Raw genomic sequence first — 22,966 nt, 5'->3', positions numbered from 1 at the left:
CTCCACCTCCCGGGTTCACGCCATTCTCCTGCCTCAGCCTCTGAGTAGCTGGGACTGCAGGCGCCTGCCACCACGCCCAGGTAATTTCGTTTTGTATTTTTAGTAGAGACAGGGTTTCACCGTGTTAGTCAGGATGGTCTTGGTCTCCTGACCTCATGATCCGCCCGCCTCGGCCTCCCAAAGTGCTGGGATTACAGGCTTGAGCCACCGCACCCAGCCAGGGACCTCTTTCTTTAATATGTATTGTATCTCACTGACTTCCTATCCCCCTGCCACAGTTTTAAGGACTGTCACTTTATAATCAGTGATTCTCAGCAGGGGGCAGTTTTTGCCCCCCTAGGGAGCATTTAGCAATGTCTGGAGATAATTTTTTTTAATTGTCCTTATTGGGATGGTGCTACAGGCATCTAGTGGGTAGAGGATAGAGATATTGCTAACATACTGCAATGCACAGGACACTTCCCTACAGCCCATAAGTATCCAGTCCAAGAAGTCAGTGGTGCTGAAACAGAGAAACCCTGCTTTATATAGTGTTTTCACAGATGATAAAGAGTTGGTTCTTCAGGGTTTCTTCACTCCTTTTTTTTTTTTTTTGGCCAATTTTGCCTATTTTTCCAAATGAACTTCATAAGTTTGGGTGGGAGGAGATGACCCCAAATGTAACTGAAACAATCTATCAATTAATTTCTAAAGACCATTTATTATATTTAGCATTTCCCCTTATTATTTTTCCTGGGTATTTTTGGTTTGAATGGTATTCATTCAGTTACCTTTAACTCCAAGAATTTTTAATTTCCTTGGGTTTTCTAAATATTTAATCATGTTTACAAAATATAATTCAGTATCTCTTCCTTTGACCTGATTTCTGTGTTATGTCTTACATAACTGGTCATTAACTTCCCAAACAAAGCTTTAAAAATAATGGCAGAAATAAGCAGCTTGTTTTAAACTCAGTTTTAGCAGGGATGAAGTATAATTTTACTACTTGCTCTATTAGATGGTTTTTATCCTTTTAAGAAAGCATCATTCTTGCTACAGAATTGCTTCATTTCATTATTTTAAAAATACTAGCCTTCAATTTATATCTACAAACATGTTTTTTTAATTACTTCTATTTATAATATATCTTTCTCATTTCTGTTTTTACTTATTTGCTTTAATTTACTTTTTTCTTCAAAAAGATAAGGTCTCTATCTGCTGCTTTTATGAGGTTTAAAAAAAATCATTATTAATTCCTAGTTTTCCTGAGGACTTTTCCCCTACCTCTTCTTTTTTTTTTTTTTTTTTTTTTTTTTTTTTCTTTTTTAAGACAGGGTCTCACTCTATCACCCAGGCTGGAGAGTACAGTGGCACCATCTTGGCTCACTGCATCCTCCAGCTCATGGGCTCAAGCAGTCGTCCCGCCTCAGTCCCCCAAGTGGGAGGAACTACAGGCACAAACCACTATGCCTGGCTAATTTTTTTATTTTTTGTAGACACAGGGTTTCACCAGGTTGCCCAGGCTGGTCTCGAACTCCTGAGCTCAAGAGATCCACCCGCCTTGGCCTCCCAAAGTTCTAGGATTACAGGTGTGAGCTACCATGCCCAGCCTGACCCTCTACATTCTTGATAAAAATATGGAGTTCATAGATTTTTATCTTCCGGGTAAAATGTTAAAGAATTTATGTTTTTGCTTAAATATGTTGACTATGTTACCAGTTCATTCAAGGGGAACTGGAAAGGCTCTGGATATATCTGACGTTATATTATTCAATCTGTCAACGTATATTTCTTGAATACCTACTAAGTACCAGGACTACGTCAGGTGCTTAGAAAAGTGAAAAATACACAGTCACTATGCTCACCTAGCCTATAGTCATGCTACTCATGATGTCATGTGGTCTCTGGTACACAGACATGAAAAGAAACCCCAGGACCCATTCACTGACTCACTATTTGGCCCCTGCTCCTCTGTCATCCTAATTGCGGGTATTTATTCATACAAGCTGAAACTGTCCAAAGTCTTCTCTAAGATCTTTATAAACTTAACGGATCTTCATAACATGTTCTCTCTTTTTTTTTTTGAGACAGATTCTCGCTTTTATTGCCCAGGCTGGAGTGCAGTGGTGCGATCTCGGCTCACTGCCACCTCTGCCTCCCGGGTTCAAGCGATTCTCCTGCCTCAGCCTTCCAAGTAGCTGGGATTACAGGCACCCACCACCACGCCCACCACTACAGCCGGTTAATTTTTGTATTTTTACTAGAGATGAGGTTTCACCATGTTGGTCAGGCTGGCCAGGCTGGTCTCAAACTCCTGACCTCAGGTGATCCACCCGCCTCAGCCTCCCAAAGTGCTGGGATTACAGGTGTGAGCCACCGCACCCGGCCATAACATGTTTTTAAATGAATGAAGGAAGTTTCAGACCTACTTTAGAGTATGAGTTCATAAGGTGTTTTAAGGTGAGCTGTGTGATTTCTTGAGTGAATACAAACATGTAGGTAGTTTGATAGGCACACAAAGTTTAATAGGCACAGCTATCTGCCAGCCTTTGTACCTCTTTCTTCTTGTTCATCTTCCTAGTTACTGAGCTTCTGCTCCTTTAAGGTAGTTTATCTACAACTGACCCTGGTCAGTTTTGGTGCCCTGTCTTTGCTATTCTTAAGTTAAAAGTTATCAGTCTCTGGAGTTAGACAGCCTTTTGTACAGTTCTGACCCAGTGGGTAAAGCCAGATGTTATTGCTGCTTCTGAATTCCATCCTGTCTATATGGTAGTTTATAGAAACTCCTTCCAGATTCTTTTCCTAAATTCTGGATACTGGTTTTCAAACCCCTTCTTTGGGGGAGGGTCAGAGATAGTACCTGATACTTCCTCTATTATTTTACCAGCATTATTCCCATCTTTTGCTGGCACTACCACCATTTACAGAATAAAAAAGTAGGGCAGTTACTCCTTCCAACACTCTGCCAGATGTCTCAGGTCTATAACACAGTTTTTCTCCATAAACTAAAATATTCTGATAGGTAGAATGGATAGGTGGGCTAAGAAATGAATTTTTTCAGCTGGGCGCAGTGGCTCACGCCTGTAATCCCAGCACTTTGAGAGGTTGAGGTGAGTGAATTGCTTGGGGCCAGGAGTTCGAGACCAGTCTGGCCAACATGGCAAAACCCCATCTCTACTAAAAATACAAAAGTTAGCCAGGCATGGGGTACAATTCCTGTAGTCCCAGCTACTCAGGAGGCAGAGGCAGAAGAATTGCTTGAACCCAGGAGGCAGAGGTTGCAGTGAGCCGAGATCACACCACTGTACTCCAGCCTGGGTGATGAGGCGAGACTCTGTCTCAAAAATAGAATTTTTTCTAAGGTAAAAGGATGTACCTTAATCAGGTTTGTCATCAAACATCCAAGCCTTTAGCATTGACTTTGCCCTTTGCTTTTACACAACTCTGATCTTGTGTCCTCCTTCTGTTATGTGTAAATTTGCTTTGTCTCCATTCTTGCTTTCCAGCTAGTTTAGAATTGATTCTCATATCCTGGCCTATCTATTAAATGCCTCTCTTCTATTTTGAAATAATATACTTCTTCATTCAGTCAAAAACATTTGTTGAATGCCCCTATGTGTTATGCCCAGGGCTACATGCTAAGCATAGACAAATAAGATACAGTTCCATAGTTTCTGCTCCCTTGAAAGAGCACAGAAGTAAGTCACAGCACTGTGTAGTAAGTATAACACTGTATTGCAGAAAAGTGTAGATTGAAGTGTGGACAAATACTATAGAAGCCTAGAATCCTTAGCAGCTTTGTCCTGGGAAGGATGGGAAAGACAACAGCAAAAAGGTGAAACGTCAGCCTTCTTCTTTGTCATAATGCTCTGTTTTCCCTTTTCCCTAGAAGAGCTGCCTCCAGAGGTAGGGTATGTTAAATGATGTATTGAAGTACAGGAATAACTAGACTTTCTATTTATGTATTTTTTAAAACATAAAAAAAACACTGAGCTTTACTAGTATATAATTCTCAGGTTTATGCTATACATACATACATATATGCTATGTTTTTATTAAACTATGTGTATATAAGGAGAAAGCTAGGATATGTGCTTAAATATTTTTTACTGATGCAGCGTAAGATCAAAGTTGGGACACCACTGCTGTGATCATTTGTTCTTTTAGCTAGCCATCAGTTAGGCATAAAATAATTTCCAAATTTCATCCCGAACTGTACCGAAGCGCTACTTATAAGCATTTTCACAACTTCATTCAAGTGTGCTTTCAAGAACAAAGCGGTGAGTCTTCATTCCCATTGCCCCCGTTTCCTCCCCAAACCAGTTAATCAGTTCTTGGGGCGTCTACCTCTTAAATATTTATCCACTCCCAGTTATCCCCATAGATACTAGGGCAGCCCTCATCATCTCACCAGGACTATTGTTAGCCTACTAACTGCTCTTAACTCCTTCCAACCCATCTGGCTTCATAGTACAACTATAGTAATCCTTCTAGAATGCAAACAAAGATCCTTATAATTCCCTAATTATCTCCTAGATAAAAGTTAAGCTATTTAACAAAAGGCACTTCATGACCCAGTCCAAGTGCTAATACCTAAAACTCTTCACAGATGGGCCATCAGTTTGTGACCAAGGTTGATTTGGGCTGCCATTGAAATGCATATTCTTATGGACATGTTTGTCAGACTGAACACTGAGCTGAGTGGATCATGCAACTTGTGTAGAGGAGAGTACAAATGGCTGAAAGTAAAAGCCAAATGACAGGCAGATGTGAAAATAAAAAAGCCTGTGCTTACTAGAACATACAGTCACTTTGTCTTATGAATGTATCATCACGCATAGCCTAGGTGCTGAGAAATAACCAAGTAACTAACGCACTTAATAACTGGATCCTTTTAAAAACCAAACAGGCATTGATGTCAGTTAGATTTCATTATTGCTGATCTGTTCAATATTGATTTGGATCCTTTTATCTTTCCAAGGATATGGCCAAAGATTTCTGTGGTATGCCTCTACCACAAAAGCATTTCGAAGTACAAACCCAGCCCTTGCCTATGTCTATCCTCATACCCTGCCACTCTTTCTCTACCCCACACACCAAACCCCTATGGTCTAGCCATACTAAAGAGCAAATTATCTCTATATATGTCTTTCAAGCAAGCTTCATCATGAATCAGTGCCTTTATACACATTGCTGCTTTGCTTAGACTGCTCTTCTATCTTATTCTACTCATTACACTTCTCATTTTTTGAGATTTATTCTAAGCATTATCTCATCTGTGTTGCTTTTTCTAATTCTCCCAGCTCAAGACAGAATGCCTCCTTTTTGCTCTCATAGCATCTTATGCATTACTACTAATATAGTACCTCCTAGTATGTAGCACTTAGCAAATTATACTGTAGTAGCCAACAGTTCAAAGCTCTGGATCCCTGAGGTCAGGAACTCCTTAAGCACTGGACTGCTGGAGGTCTTCCTCATCTTTGTACCTGCAGTACCTAATGCAGGACTCGGCTTACAGCAGAGAATCCCTACATGTGTGGGGAGTGAACGAACTCAGATATTCACACCCCTTTTTTCTCCCCAAAGCATCATAATCAGTACTTTAGGGGAAAAGGTAGAAGCGTAATATTAGGGCAAGATGCAACAACAGCATCAACAATCACAACCATGGCTAATTAATACTTAACTTTTGTCAGGCTCTATTCTAAGCTCATACATATATTCACTCATTTGTTTCTCACAGCAGCCCTCCCGTCCTCACTTTACAGATGAGAAAAACAGGCACAGAGAGACTAATTAAGCAATTTGCACAAGATCACACACACAGGCTGGTCGCGGTGACTCACGCCTATAATCCCAGCACTTTGGAAGGCCAAGGTGGGTGGATCACCTGAGGTCAGGAGTGTGAGACCAGCCTGGCCAACATGGTGAAACCCCATCTCTACTAAAAATACAAAAATTAGCTGGGTGTGCTGGCACATGCCTATAATCCCAGCTACTCGGGAGGCTGAGACAGGAGAATCACTTGAAACCAGGAAGCGGAGATTGCAGTGAACCAAGATCGTGCCATTGCACTCTAGCCTGGGAGACAGAGTGAGACTCCATCTCAAAAAATAAAAAATATAAAATATAAAAAAGTACTAATAAGATCACACACAAAGAAAGCAGCAGAACTGGTTCCAGAGCCTTTATGCTAGAAGAGAAAGTGCCTATTATTTTGTTCATTCTCCTCCTCGTCCAGTGTACAACTGTAGTGATGGGGAAACAGGAAATCAATTACCAGGTTGCCACTAAGTCTAGAAACTACTAAAGACCAGAATTTATATAAATTGTATGCAGTCCTGCATTTGACAGGCTTGCAAAACCTTCCACATTTCCATGAATAAGCCTATCCAAATAGTACTACTTCTCAATTGCAAATCATAACAACCTCTTGTGGGGCCGTCAGAGCTGACTAAGCAGAAGCTATGATCCTCTGAATTTAGTATTTTTCCTGTTTGCCAAAAATTATATGTCATTAGTGACGAAGTTATTCTTAAAGTTCCTTTAATAAAACTGATTTATAGCAAATAACAATGGTTTGGAGGGGGTATGTCAGATTGATTATTCTTCCTAACAAATCTATTAATTTTATTAAACTTGGCCTCCCTCCCTTTTTCTTGGATGTTTATAAAATTTAAGTCTTTCACAGATACTTTCTCTTAAGCTGCTGTTTTTCATATCATGGAAATCTGAGCCTTGGTTCTTTTGTTATGGCAATTGAGATGGTACAGTGTAATACCCACAATTAATGAAACAGGAAAAAAAACTTGCATTTTCCTTCTTTATCCTTGAAATCATTCCTTTATATCTTCTAGGAATTTATCTCACTAATATCTTGAAAACAGAAGAAGGCAACCCTGAGGTCCTAAAAAGACATGGAAAAGAGCTTATAAACTTTAGCAAAAGGAGGAAAGTAGCAGAAATAACAGGAGAGATCCAGCAGTACCAAAATCAGCCTTACTGTTTACGAGTAGAATCAGATATCAAAGTAAGTTGAATTTAAGGATTCATACTTCTGATTAAGTTTATAAACTACCTAATAAAAGGCAGGTTTATTTTATAGGGGAGAAAAAGTAAACTAAACCTTAAAAGAAATAATTCAAATTTACTTGTATTAAATGTTTTCTTAACTTTCCATGAATTTCAAACTGAATTTATAATTTTTAATATTAATATTTTTTTCTTTGCATTTATTTTAGAGATTCTTTGAAAACTTGAATCCGATGGGAAACAGCATGGAAAAAGAATTTACGGATTATCTTTTCAATAAATCCCTAGAAATAGAACCACGAAACCCTAAGCCTCTCCCAAGATTTGTAAGCATTTGTATATTCATATTTATTTTACAGTTAAATACTTTTTTCAGTTGTCATCTACATCTGGTGATATCATTACTACCGTATGTGTTATATAGGTTAGTTTTCCATAAAGGTATTCAGGGATGAAGTATACATGTGATAGTTAAAAGTAATGAAAAAGTACTTAATAATTATGTCCAGGAGCATCCCACTTGTTTCCAAATAAATGAATGTTAATATTAATTTGAGTAAATCCTGATATTAAAGATGATGAAATTGAGCAAATATTATATAAGTTTTTAATTTTTTTTACCCCAAAAAATGTTATTTAAGATTTTAAAGACAGGAAATTTAATGAATTTATATGAATTCACTTATAACAAATATATCTACTTATGACATTTAAAAAGTAATGACTTATTACAACTTTCAACCATGAATCATTAGCCATAAAATATCAAGTTTTGCTAACAATACTTTCTTGGGAAAATAAAGTTTCCATTGTTTTTCATTACTTGTCAATGCCCAGCCAAATTTATGTACAGAATCACAAACTCACTGATTTGACTGTGTACTCTCTTGTTCATAAAAAAGTCAAAAGTCTGCCAGGTGCGGTGGCTCATGCCTGTAATCCCAACACTTTGGGAAGCCGAGGTGGGTGGATCGCCTGAGGTCAGGAGTTTGAGACCAACCTGGCCAACATGGTGAAAACCCTGTCTCTAATGAAGTACAAAACTTAGCCGAGCATGGTGGCGAGTGCCTACAGTCCCAGCCACTTGGGAGGCTAAGGCAGAAGAATCACTTGAACCCAGGAGGCAGAGGTTGCAGTAAGCCAAGATCATGCCACGGCTGTCCAGCTCCAGCCTGGGAGACAGAGCAAGACTCGTCTCAAAAAAAAAAAAAAAGTCAAGAATCCTGAATTAAACATAGATGGCTTCTAAGTGACGAAGATAAATCACATAATGTCTTTTAATTAAAGTGTATGCAATTGCCTGACAGCAACATTTCTCAAGCCCTTGTTCAGTTTTTAATAAGCTGGATTAAAAACAGAAAATGAGAAATAGGTATATAATCTGCTCCAACGAAGCACTCTGATACAGCACTGAGAAATGAGTTTTATTGCAAGGAAAATGCAATAGAACATACATACATATACACAAATCAAAATTGGGCAATTTAATGCATTTGTAAGTATCTCAAATGGTCCTGATGGCATCACTGTATTACAGAATAGGAAGGTATTGTAATTCACAGTGATGATCCTGGCTGTTCAGCAAAGTTAAATTTGCTCAAAATAGTCTCTTTTAAAAACCAGGGAAATACACAATACATTTTAGAAAAACTTCCACCCAAATATATTAAAATAACAAATACTCTAGTATTTATAGGACTAAAACTTAGTTATTTAAAGAAATGCATTAACAATTTAGATACCCAGGGCTTTAGCAAAATAGAATGTTAACGCTTTAAATTTTCTACTTTTATTTGAATAATTATGTCCTTATTAGTGAATTATGATTTTCCTATATATTAGCTGAATTTTACCAGGCACATATAGAAAAACCTTCCTTTCTACTACAGTATTTAAAGTATTGTGTTTCTTTTGATATGTCTACAGCCAAAAAAATATAGCTATCCCCTAAAGTCTCCTGGTGTTCGTCCATCAAACCCAAGACCAGGTACCATGAGGCATCCCACACCTCTGCAGCAGGAGCCAAGGAAAATCAGTTACAGTAGGATCCCTGAAAGTGAAACAGAAAGTACAGCATCTGCACCCAATTCTCCAAGAACACCGTTAACACCTCCGCCTGCTTCTGGTGCTTCCAGTACCACAGATGTTTGCAGTGTATTTGATTCCGATCATTCGAGCCCTTTTCACTCAAGTAGGTGCAAAAATTCTAAGTGCATTAAGGTATTTGTTAGTATTATACATGCTAGAGGTAAAAAAGAATTTCTGTTATTTTTGTGTATGTGTGAACTTGTAGATGAGTCAAATGCCATTTCAAAAGATAACATTATAAAAATATAAGACAAATTCTAAGCTCCACCAACTTGAAATTTCTTAAAAATCTGCTGGAACAGCCCTCTTTAAATTTATTATACTTTAATGAAAGGCCTAGTGGTAAAATTGGCAGCTTAAATTTCATTTGAGCTTTGCAAACGCATTCCACTTATCCAGAGGAAACTAAGATCACTCTTAAAATCTGCAAGTAATTTTAGTCCCATGTTTCAAATGCTGCCTGGCTCCAAAATTATTATACAGGCTGAGTGTCCCTAATCCAAAATCCAAAATGTTCTAAAACCCCAAACTTTTTGAGTGTCAACATGACGCTGAAAGGAAATGCTCATTAGAAGATTTCAGATTTTTCTATTAGGGATGCTAAACCAGTAAGTATGATGTAATATTCTGAAATCCAAAACACTTTTGGTCCCAGGCATTTCAGATAAAGGATACTTAACATGTATTTTTGAATACTAGCCAGGGTACACCATCTACTCCCCACCAAATTCTTTAGTAGCTTTTAATTTTGTGACGTATCAGATTTAAGCCCTTTTTGTCTACCCAGTGGTCCCCTAATGGTATATATTGGTTGCTAATACACTGTCTATGCTTTTCAGTGCAGCAAAACAAATCTCACAGACTGCACACTACTGCTTATCCACCTCTTATTTCTAAACCAGCACTATTCTGTAGAAATATGTGAGCCACATGTATAACTTCAGATGTCTAGTAGCCACATTAGAAAAAACAAAAATGACTTTAATACATTTTATTTAACCCAGCATATCAGAAATATTGTCATGTCAACGTGAAATCAATATAAAAATTTATGATTGAGATATTTTACATTCCCTTTTTTTGTTCCAAATCTTTAAAATCTAGTGTGCATTTTACACTTACAGCACATCTCAGTTCAGACAAGCCACAATCAGATGCTTAGTAATCACATGTGGCTAGTGGTTGCCATACTATACAGGTCATCTTTTGAAAGGCTACCTTTTCGATCTAGATCACCATGACCATTTCCACATGCTCTTGCCGTTGGCTGTCTCAGCTGGATGTGCTAATCAAGTTCCCCCTAATATTTGACAATGTAGAATCTAATACTAGAGGCAGCATGACATTATTATGGGGGAGGAGGTTGAGAAGCACTAACCTCGAAGTTAGAATTTCTGGTTTGTCATCCCACTCTGCTAGTTAGCTTTCTGATTTAAGATAAAATACTTTTTCTGTGCCTTCTGGGGGTCAAATTCGATTTTTAAAATTCTCTTAGTTGGAAAAAATGTAACTAAAAATATACTTAAAATAATTCTTTGGTAGTATATTATTTTGAAATGTGGTCCAGAATCCTATTTGTTTATTCCTGTAGTATACATACATTTGTAGTTACCCAGTAGTCTTTGTTGTCTTTGGGCCATCTAAAGTATATTTGGGCTGGGCATGGTGGCTCACACCTGTAATCTCAACACTTTGGAAGGCCAAGGTGGGAAAATCACTTGAGGCCAGGACTTTGAGATCAGCCTGGGCAACACAGCAAGACCCCATCTCTCCTAAAAAATAAAAAAATTAGCTGAGAGTGGTAGTATACACCTGTAGTCCCAGCTACTTGGGAGGCTGAAGTGGGAGGATCGCTTGAGCCCAAGAGTTTGAGGCTGCAGTGAGCTGTGATCATGCCACTGCACTCCAGCCTGGGCAACAGATTGAGACCCTGTCTCAAAATAAATAAAGTGTATTTGTCTTGAGAATACTATGACTTGGCATTATTTGGTGACTGAAAGTCATGGAGTCATTTTTTTTTTTAATTTTATAAAATTTTTGGTAGAGATAGGGTCTCGCTGTGTTGCCAAGGCTGATCTCAAACTTCTGGCCTCAAACCAACCTCCTGCCTTAACCTTCCAAAGTGCTGGGATTATAGACGAGTCACTGTGCCCTGCCATGGAGTCATGTGACACACATAGTAAGCTCGTCAGATATATTTGGTAAGTTCAAATAGACACCAAGTAAAAAAAAGATTCCCATTTATTCTCCCCAACTTGCCAACCCCCTAACTTAAGTAATGAAATGAAACCAGCACCTTTTCAGTATATCTGACTTAAAATCATTATTTATTCTGACCCATTTAACTGCAGGATTTTTCCCCTAGAGCAGACAGCTATAGGTCTGTATCATTAAGGATTCTCAAATAAGTGAATTATTGAAGCCACATAAAAGCCATCAATTGCAAATTCTACTTCTCTTTGTTTAAGTAGCTAAAAATGAAAGTGGTGGAAAAACAGGAGATGAGCATATTAAATTCTCTACTAGTGCTGAATCGTTAAATGACTAGCTAAATAGCGAAGAAGAAATCATTCTAGAATGCAGTGCTCTGGATCCTGCTTTGTTATGGTTATAATAGTATTAAGTTAACAGTATTAATTTTAACAGCTTGACAGCTGGAGAAAACATTGTTTCAGGAGTTAGGCTTTGTAATCTGAGACTTGAGGGTTTTCTCAATTTCTCTCTGTTTATGATAAAGAAAAACCCTATTACTACTCCCTTTGTTTTTGGTTAAAAACTGAAAATAACTGATTTTGAAATCAAATAACCAGCATAATATAAAGTCACCCATGTGTTCTGCTCATCCCTTACTTAAAACCTGTCAGCTGCCTTGGTGTATTAAAGGTCTCCTCCACGTGCTTTTGTCTTCACTTTGGCCTAATCGATCTGTGAGTGCCAGAGGATCACCCAGAGCCTCCAACTTGCTACCCACTGGTTTGCCACCAGAGTGAATACCTACTTCCTTGTTTCCCTCAGGGCCTGGCAGAAAAGAACTGCCTTGACTGCAGTCATATGTTATCCCAACATACTCTACTCAATACAAAGCAGTACAAAGTTCCATTGTTTAAGTTATTCAAACGGCAAAGTTTGACTAGAATTTTGTTTTATCAGTTATAATACTATTCTTTTTTTACTCTTACGGTTTTTTCCCAAAATAATCTACTTTTAAACCTATAATTATTCTTTCAGCCAGTATCTGCTGCATATCTTACTCCTTGCTAAACACTTACACGTCTTCATGGGAAAGCTTGCAGTCTTACTGAGAGATTAAAAATAATCATAGTACAAAGAGATTCACAGTTAAATGCTAAAAATGTGGTGAAGACATAAATACTGGAGAGGCTTATAGAAAGATGACCTCAGAATGGGCAAGAGTGGTCATGGAAAGCGTTGTGGTAAAGACACGGCAGAGAAGTGGCCACATACTTAGTGCTGCCACATATACATTCAAAGCCCTATTCCACACCTTGCCCTGGCCAGGTCCACCTTTGAGGTAATGATGACAGTTGCTGGGAAAAGAGAAAAGACCACTGGCTCACTACTTGTTTCTGCTGCTGTAATAGAGAGGAGAAAATGATGAAATGCTCTTGTTACCTTCCTGTTTGAAGATTGCCTGGTCATAAAAGGGAGTCAGAAGTCTGACTTCTCTATCTCTACCCCTTGGGGGACTCTTTAACAACAAAAAGAATGTATTACAAGTATGTCAAGCTGATACACAAGGCTTTTCCTCCTGGAAGAATGGTATAAGGTGATGAGTTTCTAATCCCAAATATATTTGCATTTACCAGGCTTTTGTGAGTTTAAGAAGTTATCTATCATACCTTTTTTTTTTTTCCTATAGGAAAATGCTTGTTTCTATCAAGAATGACTCCTTTATAAACTGGGGAGTATCTTTAAGAGTGGTTTCAACCCTGACTGTATAATATAATCTGTTGAGGAGCTTAAAAAAAATATGGGTCGGGCGCGGTGGCTCAAGCCTGTAATCCCAGCACTTTGGGAGGCCGAGACGGGCAAATCATGAGGTCAGGAGATCGAGACCATCCTGGCTAACACGGTGAAACCCCATCTCTACTAAAAAATACAAAAAACTAGCCGGGCGTGATGGCGGGCGCCTGTAGTCCCAGCTACTCGGGAGGCTGAGGCAGGAGAATGGCGTAAACCCAGGAGGCGGAGCTTGCAGTGAGCTGAGATCCGGCCACTGTATTCCAGCCTGGGCGACAGAGCGAGACTCTGTCTCATAAAAAAGGAAGGCCCAGCCCACACTAGACTGGCATTGGTACTTGGTATCAGTATTTTTTAAAAACTTCCCATAGGATTCTAACGTACAGCTAAGATTGAGGACCATTTGTCATCTGGGATTATGCTTAATAAATTAATAGCGTTTTTTAAATTAATTAGATTTCACTCCTAAGTCATTATCAGTAAATTTGCTCAGTATCTGACAAGAATTTCTAGCATATATTTCTTGATTAGAGCATGTAAAATTCTAAAAGAATTTTTATAGTATTTTCCAGGCAATAAGACCAAACAACTAGTGCCCTAAATTTACCAAATGCATGACTTAGTCCTGTGCTATATATATATATACTCAAAGCCAAGTTTACATCTGTGTACACAAGTGTGCATGCATATGTATAATTATTTTTTCAGAAAGACTACAGTTTCAACAATCATGAGCTTTGTGTTTTGATTTTACTCCTATTCCTGTATTGTATTAAGTGTACTATCATGTTCTTGAGGCATATCTCCAGGAGATTTATTTCTTTTCCAAGAAAAGTGGGACATACATAAGTGGGTAAACGCTAGAGCTAGATACTCCTTTAATCTCTGTTACATCAGATCTCTGACTCCCTTTTACAACCAGGCAGTCTTCAATTATAGGTGGCTAACAGGGAAGAAAATCATTGGCAGAGCAACAGCTTCATGTAATTTCAGAGTCTAAAAATTAATTTTAATCTTCTGAAAGGTAGTATTAGAATTAGCTGGATTGCTACACTTAGGAATCACAGGTTCCAAATAAATATCAGTATATATGGAAATTAAATAATGGAATAGATTATTTGAAATTAGGGCTGCCTAGAAAATCAGACTACCGTATCTATATAAACAAGTTAACAGAAGTCATGCCAGCTAAATCTGGAATGTGAGATTATCCTCCTCCTGACCAAATATGCTTGAATAAACTTAATGTTCCAAATTATGTGAGGGATTGCCTATTGTGCAAAAAAAGAAAAAAGAAATCTGAAGTTTTAAAAAATCAGCACAGTCTAGTATTATTTTAGTCTCTTGGATGTTATAACGTTATCTGTTCCATATGTTGTTAATATGAGACAGTGTAACAGAAACAATTATATTAATTTAGAATCACTATAAATCATCTAGCCTTTTGTCTCAATTTTCCTACTTCGATGCTCTTGGGGCTTTCGCTTTTGATTTTCGATTTTTTTCTTAAAATAATATTGTTGAAATTAGACTTTGTAAATTTAAATTTATCAGAATTTCCTATGTAAAATGAGTCTAGGCACCAAATGTTTAATGACTTAAAAAAAAATGTTTATGACTATAAAAGGAAAAACCCTATATCACTTTCAAGCTTGTTTTATATCCAAAGTGCTAGTTATTTTGTGATGAGACTGTTGTACACCCCAAGAACATTTTTGAAAGACATATAATTAGTAACTTTATTTTTCAACTTATATAAAATAAATTTATTACTCATTTCACAAGTTTGACTTTTCAAAATAAGCTTTAGTAAATGGCATATTTATATACATCCAGCTGAACTTTTTGCTTGAATTGGGTTTCTACATTTGAAAAAGTCTTTCAGTAATATAGGATTTTTTTTCATGAATGTTTTTCATTTAATAATTATGAAATCAAGTAAAGCTAAAAGGAATCTTTTAAATTCCCAATATGATAGCAGTTTTTTCTTCTTAAAAGTAAGTAGTAATGAGGTTTTACTATAAACTGTTACAGCATTCTTTCAAACTAGAATGACAACATTTTCATCATAATACAAATTTTTGCAGATGAGTTGAACATACCAATGAAAGAAAAAAAATCTACTTTTTCTTGTTTCCTTTCACAGGCAATGATACCGTCTTTATCCAAGTTACACTGCCCCATGGCCCAAGTTAGTATATTTGGTTTAAGACTCATAATTCTTGCTTTGGCTTTAAAAATCAAACCGAGTGTACCCTTTCCTGCTAAACTCTTCTTGGGCCTGGCAGCATTGGTACCTTGCTTGCAACGTCCTAGAAGTGAGGCCTTCACTTGTGCTGTCTTTTGATCATAAGTGATTTGCTTAAATTTATATATTTTTCATGCTTTTTATAAAACCTTGTTTCTCTCTTAAAAGAACATATTAAATAAGTGGCTTCCACATTTAACCATTTCTTTTTTCCAACTATAGAGTTCTAAATATATTTTAATGCTCAACTCTGGGAGAAAAAAAAAAAAAAAAAAGCAAGAGCATGCATGCGCGTATGGGAATGCTGGCAGCTATGCAGTTTCTAAATCACAAAATATACTTAGCCTGATGGCCGGACAGATTATAAACAAGTTTTTGACTTTAGAAGAACTTTCTTATAATTGTAATTATTCAAAGTATAGCCTAAATACTGATAAAGTTCCATTTTAATTTTAAGGTAAACTAACAATTCACTAAATTCCACTATTTTAATTATTTTAAGCTAATTAATATTTTTTTTGCTATCCTTTCATACAAGTAATTTCAAAATGTATACAATGGAAAATACTAGTTACAAGCTGAATTAACTGTATATTCTTAAGAAAAAAGGTAGGTGATCAAAATGTTGATCATTTGAATAATATCAGTACACAAAGTACTCTTTAAGTTCTATATTGTTACAACATATGACAAAATAAAAAGCTTAATGCTTAAAGGGAAAAAAACTGCCAAGTATAATTTTGAATGATGGTTTATTTTTTTCACATCTTTTTTTATAGTGGGTATAAACTAACAACTAACCTAAGTGTTGTTTTCCGAAGTGTAAATTTATATGCCTACCTTATGTTCTTGTTAACCATAAATGTCTGTAAGAGAGGTTCCAATTAGTAGCTTTACTTACCTTTTTGTGCCATTTCACCAACTTATTCTTAAATCAGATTCACTAGATTTTAGTGTAATTTCTGCTTTCATTGTCAGGACTGCCTCCATTGTCTTGAATAGTGCCATCACCGTTAAAAGTATTTGGATTTACAGTATAATGAGCCTCTTTTTGCTTACAGGCAAAGGAGAGCCTATAACTAAACAAAATAAGGAGAGGCCCCTCACCTAGACACTATGATTCTTTCCCTTGCATCCTTTGAGAGAAATGCTAGGGAGAGACATTGGAGAGAGTGGTTAAGAGCACAAACTCTATTCCCAGGGACTATCCAGTAAGGTGGGGAAGTTCTATAAATTCTAATAAAATCAAAGAAAAAAGTGAACCCAGTATAGAGTCTAAAAATTACCATTCCAAAGATTTTCAGTAGCTCACTGTCTCCCAGACATCTAAGAATCAGACCCAATTAAAAATTTCAATAATAGAGTAACCACAGGAATGTTATTTTGTTTAGGCAAAATAACAGAATACCTTAGGCAGCTTTTTTCTAAATATCCTGCTAAAAAATGTCTGCATGCTTTTATGGCAGTTTGCTTTAATGAAATACTATTGGGTATTGGTTTACTGAACTGCTTTTGGTATTTCTACACATTACTTTTAATCATAAGCAATTTCCAGCTAAGACTTTTCAAGATAAATAAATGAAATAAAATTCCTGTGAATTTTTTCTTAAAAATTTAACATCCTACAGGATCTGCTTCTGTATCATCTATAAGTTTAACCAAAGGCACTGATGAAGTGCCTGTCCCTCCTCCTGTTCCTCCACGAAGACGACCAGAATCTGCCCCAGCAGAATCTTCACCATCTAAGGTAAAGTAAGAAATCTTGTTATGTAGAAATTGGAATCATTACAGTTACATTATAATAAACTGCTTATGTCTAGTTTAGTTCTCACTGGAATAAGTTAACATTTCAGAGTATATAGGCTTAATAGTTTAAATAAGGGTTACATATAGATTTAGCATGCAGTAATGTTTCTTTTCTTCTGAAGGTAGTTTTTTGGTGTGCATTCAAGACCCTTGTAAACCTAAGGCTATGGTTATTTTCAGAAAAAAAAAAACAAAATAAGTTTTAATCTATAAAGTAAGAGAAATTTGGTTTCAAGCAGTTCTTTAAAAACATAAAGTCCTGAAGCTTTGTATGAAGACACATTATAAGTCAAACTGTATCTTGACATATGCTAAAATTTACTTATCTGAGCCCTTAATAGTAAATCTGACATACTTTTAAATGGAGTTTTCATGAAAATTCTGGGTTTGGAAGAGACCCTAAAGGCTCAAAATAGCTATTTCTACTTATTTTTTTGGCGGGTGGGCCAGCTGTTAACTTAATGCATTAGTTCTTAAGCTGTCCAGAGTGCAGAGCACCAGGGTAAGTCAAGACAAGACACTCTTTGTAGAACTTCATGAATGTTAATATAGTTAATTTAAAATTATAAAATAGGCAATGTATGCTAAATTAGAAATGATCTTTGATTGATAAGCTAAGTCAGTAAGCAGTAGCAAACAACAAAATTTTGAGGCAAGAAATTTAAGTAAACACTTTGGCAAACTTTTTTTTCTATGAATTGGCAGAACCTCCCATTTAAAACACATGCCAGCCTTGGCAACAGAGCAAGACCTTGACTACAAAAAATGAAAAAATTAGCCAGCCATGGTGGTCCTTGCTGCTTGGGATGCTGAGGTCAGGGGATCACTTGAGCCCAGGAAGTTGAGGCTACAGTGACCCATGATTGCACTACTGCACTCCAGTCTGGGCCATAGAGCAAGGCCTTGTCTCAAAAAAATTTTTTTTTAATTACAAAGGAAACATACGGCAAAACTCCCTGTTCCACACTTAGCATCCTGCCAATAGCATGTTTGAAAACCCCAACTTAATTCTTATAGTCATGATACTTCATAAATTTATTAATAAATGTGTATTTTATTCTTCTTTTCATTTGTTAGATTATGTCTAAGCATTTGGACAGCCCCCCAGCCATTCCTCCTAGGCAACCCACATCAAAAGCCTATTCACCACGATATTCAATATCAGACCGGACCTCTATCTCAGACCCTCCTGAAAGCCCTCCCTTATTACCACCACGAGAACCTGTGAGGACACCTGATGTTTTCTCAAGCTCACCACTACATCTCCAACCTCCCCCTTTGGGCAAAAAAAGTGACCATGGCAATGCCTTCTTCCCAAACAGCCCATCCCCCTTTACACCACCTCCTCCTCAAACACCTTCTCCTCACGGCACAAGAAGGCATCTGCCATCACTACCATTGACACAAGAAGTGGACCTTCATTCCATTGCTGGGCCGCCTGTTCCTCCACGACAAAGCACTTCTCAACATATCCCTAAACTCCCTCCAAAAACTTACAAAAGGGAGCACACACACCCATCCATGCACAGAGATGGACCACCACTGTTGGAGAATGCCCATTCTTCTTGAGTTCCTCTGTACTGGGATGTATATTTTCCTGGCCCCAAATCCATTGCTGGCAATGGATGCACTGAACGTGCCAGCACTGAGGAGTTAAAATGAGAACTCCAAACACTAACGACTCTTCTTCAAGATGCAGTATAAGACAATGAATTTTAACCTAGATGTAATTATAAAATGGAAATGGTATTCCAGTTTAGAATATGGAAAGACTGACCTAGAGGAATTGGACAACTGATTGCACCTGAAAATCATAAAGGGACTTTTTCTGGCCAATAGGCAGGAGTCCTCTTTTTGGGAAGTGTTTGTGAAGTGATCTTTTGTGAAGTGATCATTAAAGGGATGGAAAACACAGTCTAGTGTCCAGCAGGCCCACATGATGACAGTTTTTGTAATTCAAATTATGCACTTTTAAAAAAAAAAAAAGTAAACAGGGATCTTAATATCTTCCTTTGTTTTCCTTTGCTTTACTCTTCTACTTCAGAATATTTTCTTAAAAATCACTCAAAGGACTGTGAGGAAAGGCTGTGGTACCTGACCTTGTTGAAATCAAGGCCCAGCACTGTACTACAGTCCTGTTTACAGATTATTACGGTGAACTGAATGGGTACCGAGGCTTCACCAAAGAGGTACTTTTTTGTTGTTGTTGTTTTTTTAGGAATAATTATACCAATTTTAAGAGCATTCCCCACCTGTCCCCACACACCCAAACAAAATGTGGTGGTGTTGCCTTCAAAAAAGAAGTTTTGTGTCATTAACATGACAGAAGAACTTTTTAAAAAAACATAACTGTCAAGTAGTCTATTTGCATTTAGGAGACTGTTAATCTATGCTAGATTGTCATTTTCCCTCCTTCTCCCACAAAAGTTTACTGGTAGTCCATGTCATGGCTCGTAGCTATCCCTCTAACCATACCATGGAAATGCAGACACCCAATGTGAAAAGGAGCACTTGCTGGGCATCACTGACACCGCTCATGTTTTACTCATAGTTGAGTAATCAGCATATCTAGAATTATCTTGCATTGCCTAAATCATATGTATATAGTGAATGTTATATAATATACCTGGCAGGTCTGTTTTAATTTAATTGAATAAAGATACAAATACTTTGTTTGGCTGGCATATATTAAATTATTATATGAAGAAAATGGTTGATTCTTATTTCTTTTAGTTGAAAAACACACAAAAACACTAAACATAAAAGCACGTTTTGTGGTACGCCTTGGTTTCTAGTTCTGGATATATGTATTAATCTTAAAGAATGATCTAAAGTCACAGCTTGGCATATAGGAAGATACTTGGTTAGAATAGGATGGGTATCTTTTAAGCAGAACTTTGTAAGTTTTAAGTTCCTAAGCAACATGTATACAGTTTGTTAAGGTTTATATTGAACATTCTACCTTGCTTGAGGTTTTCTGCTTTATCAAAACTATTCATGATAGAACATCTACCTGCATCATTACTATCATAATATGGATTATTCATAAAGCATATGTACTGTTCTTCTGAGTCTAACAAATACTGTGACTGAAATGCATGCACCTTGTTGAAGAGAAAACATTTTATTAATCTCCACTATAATGTCTGTGAAATGTGCAGTATTCCATCCTTAGAGAGTTACCTGGTTCATCAGCATCTGCATGTATCCTCTGAATAATGAAGCAACATTTCAGCAATTCTGTTAACCACGCTATTAAGAGACATTTGTAGAAGTGCTGCAACATGGTGGGAACCTAGTACTTTAATAATTTCCTATGATATTTATTAGAGCGTAAAATGTACATCACGATAGTACAGTATGTAGTCCTTTAAGACCAGAAGGTATGTTAACTGCACCGTCATTAAGCAGTCTATCCTATTTTCTTATTTATTTGTTAGAGTTGAATCCTTTTTGTTCAATATCTGTACCATTCCTATGATGGTAGCCATTTTTCTCTTTATAAAATATTTCTTCTTTGAAAAGTGTCCTAAAAATTTAATTTCAAATCTCCTCTTGGATGCAAACTGTCCCTAAGACCATCCACTCAACAGTATTTATGTAAGCCAACTTACTAGTGCCACTACAACTAATAATGATACATAGTCCAGAGTCTCCCAGGACTTTTTACTGGCCAGCCTCATTGTCCCTAGGATTTCTCTTTTTATGTCTCATGGATTACTTCTCTTTTTAATTGCCCCAGGCCCATTCCAAATGAGAACCTGGTAAAAGTCACATTGGATCCCATTCAGTATGTCTTCGGCTAATGTGTTAGCCTTCAATAAGGTGGTAACCCCTTTTCAATCTATCTAGCCTATAAAGAGGAAAAACTCAAATTTGAAGTTCTAATCTTATTTCTCCCAAAGGGAACTATTCTTCTACCCCATGGTTCTAGGAGACCACTTCACTGTGCAACAGTTTTATATGTATTGTGGATGGAGGATATTTTATTCTGAACCGTGACATTTGGGTAAAAATATTTTCTGCAGTGGTAACTGATTAGAAAAATTCCAATTGAATGCCCTTAGGTGGAGATGAGAAAACGGTATCCTTGCCTTCCTCTCAATATGAAACATTAACTAGTTGACAAATTTATCCTTGTAGTAATGAAAATATATTTAATCAGGGACCAGAAATGGCAGAGGAGATAAATGCATCATTACAAAATTCTGCTTTTGAATCCTGGACATTACAAAGGGGGTAAATGCAGCATGACTTTTTGTTAACCATATTCCAAAATGTGGAACATTTCTCTTAGAAATGAAAATATTTCAAGGCTGATGTATTTTAAGACTACACATTATCAGGAAGCATACACTGAGAGTTCGCTTAATAAAAGGTTGTTGGGCATCAAATTATGTTTAGTAGGTTACTATTCTCTTAACAACTCAAGGATGCTTTAATGGATCTGAATTTGACAAAGAGCATGCCACACTAATACTACAGTCAACAACAGCCCAAAGAACAATTACTATGTCAGCTGGAGGCTATATTGATTCTAAATTCTTAAAGGTTTTTTTCCCTCCATAAATCAAAAATTACCTTATGTAAACCAAAAATTAGTTGGTATTTATGGTCATGATCTTAATTCTCAAGTTTAGCTTACTTTAATCTTGTATTTCATTGTTTGTCTTCTAATGACAGCTTAGATTCAGATTTTTAAGTGGCTCAGCAAAATAGGAGGAGTGTCCCAATTTATTATGTTGTACATATTGAGGAAAACCTTTTTGTTCCTTCAGATTTAGAAAGAAACAGTTTAACCATTTATTTCTTGGTATTCTGCTGCTGTGAACAGGTTTACTTATTCTTTTAACATATATTGTGTGACTACACAAGTATAGGTCCTGTTGTATTGCACATTAATCTTTACCAGTAAATAAACATCACAAGGTTAATACTGATTTGGCTGAAAGAATTATGCAGTAAAGTTATTTATAAGGGAACATGATGACTTTATTCAATATTTTTCTTCTTTGAAACATCTCATTACTGTTAAAATTATTTCATAATCCCTTATACATGAGCCAATGAAATATTTTGAGCTCTACTTAAGCATGAAGTCTATATAAATCTAAACAACAAAAGCACTTGTAACTTGTTTAGTAAATTCCATGCCTTATTTTCCATTTTTGACACCGTAAAGTGCATTTTCTGTCGACTGTGAGCAAATTTCCCTTTTGCCTTTAATGAAAATAGTGCATTAAGTAGCCAATTGCTGCAGAATTATAAAGCAAGTTAGCTAACGGTGGGTCACATTGGACTACCACTCAAAGAAACAAGATGCATAACAGATGGAAGGTACATGTGGTGTGGCTTAGGGAGAGCGCACCTGTGCCAGATGCATGCCACTTTCAGTAGCTGCCAAATGTGCCTTTAATTAAGAACATCTCTAATTTTTTTCTTCAGATCAAGTCAGCATTTGGGGGCGGGATTTGGGCAGGGAACTTTGGGGTGCAAATATCTGGTGGAACCACCAGAGAATTTGGTTGTCAAAGTGACATGTATAATTTTAGTTGAGACGTGTTTGTGTATATATGTGTATTTGCCTTTGTTTAGTAGCACGGTTATTTGCTAAAATAATTGTCAAAAAAATTGCTCTGTCGGTCTTACTTTGATGTAAGAACAAAGTGTGGTCTATACATCTAATATGGCCTTTGTACCTAACCATGTTCATAGGTAATCTTTGTACTCTGTGTGCAGCAGTATTTGGTTTGCATTTAAAGTGAAAATAACGGCTGTTATTTTTCTGGCATTACTAAGATAAACTGAAAAATAATAAAGAAAAATGCCTTA

At 36.8% G+C, this 22,966-nt stretch overlaps 1 protein-coding gene across 4 annotated transcripts in view; it reads left to right on the top strand.

Annotated features, from left to right (window-relative positions):
* Positions 1-22,966, top strand: part of SOS1 (SOS Ras/Rac guanine nucleotide exchange factor 1) — a 146,966-nt gene extending 124,000 nt beyond the window's left edge. For 3 of the 4 annotated variants that reach the window (XM_007970871.3, XM_073022931.1, XM_038006832.2), the window contains exons 18-23: positions 6,837-7,009; positions 7,221-7,337; positions 8,938-9,202; positions 15,227-15,271; positions 16,957-17,075; positions 18,212-22,966. In XM_007970871.3, coding sequence (XP_007969062.2) covers positions 6,837-7,009; positions 7,221-7,337; positions 8,938-9,202; positions 15,227-15,271; positions 16,957-17,075; positions 18,212-18,703 — 1,211 coding nt within the window. In that variant the 3' untranslated portion in view covers positions 18,704-22,966. The remainder of the gene's footprint in view (positions 1-6,836; positions 7,010-7,220; positions 7,338-8,937; positions 9,203-15,226; positions 15,272-16,956; positions 17,076-18,211) is intronic. The other variant, XM_007970873.3, reaches the window with a different exon arrangement.

Source organism: Chlorocebus sabaeus, chromosome 14 (assembly GCF_047675955.1).
Source record: "Chlorocebus sabaeus isolate Y175 chromosome 14, mChlSab1.0.hap1, whole genome shotgun sequence".
Taxonomy (NCBI): Eukaryota; Metazoa; Chordata; class Mammalia; order Primates; family Cercopithecidae; genus Chlorocebus; species Chlorocebus sabaeus.
This window is presented reverse-complemented; position numbering and strand designations above follow the sequence as displayed.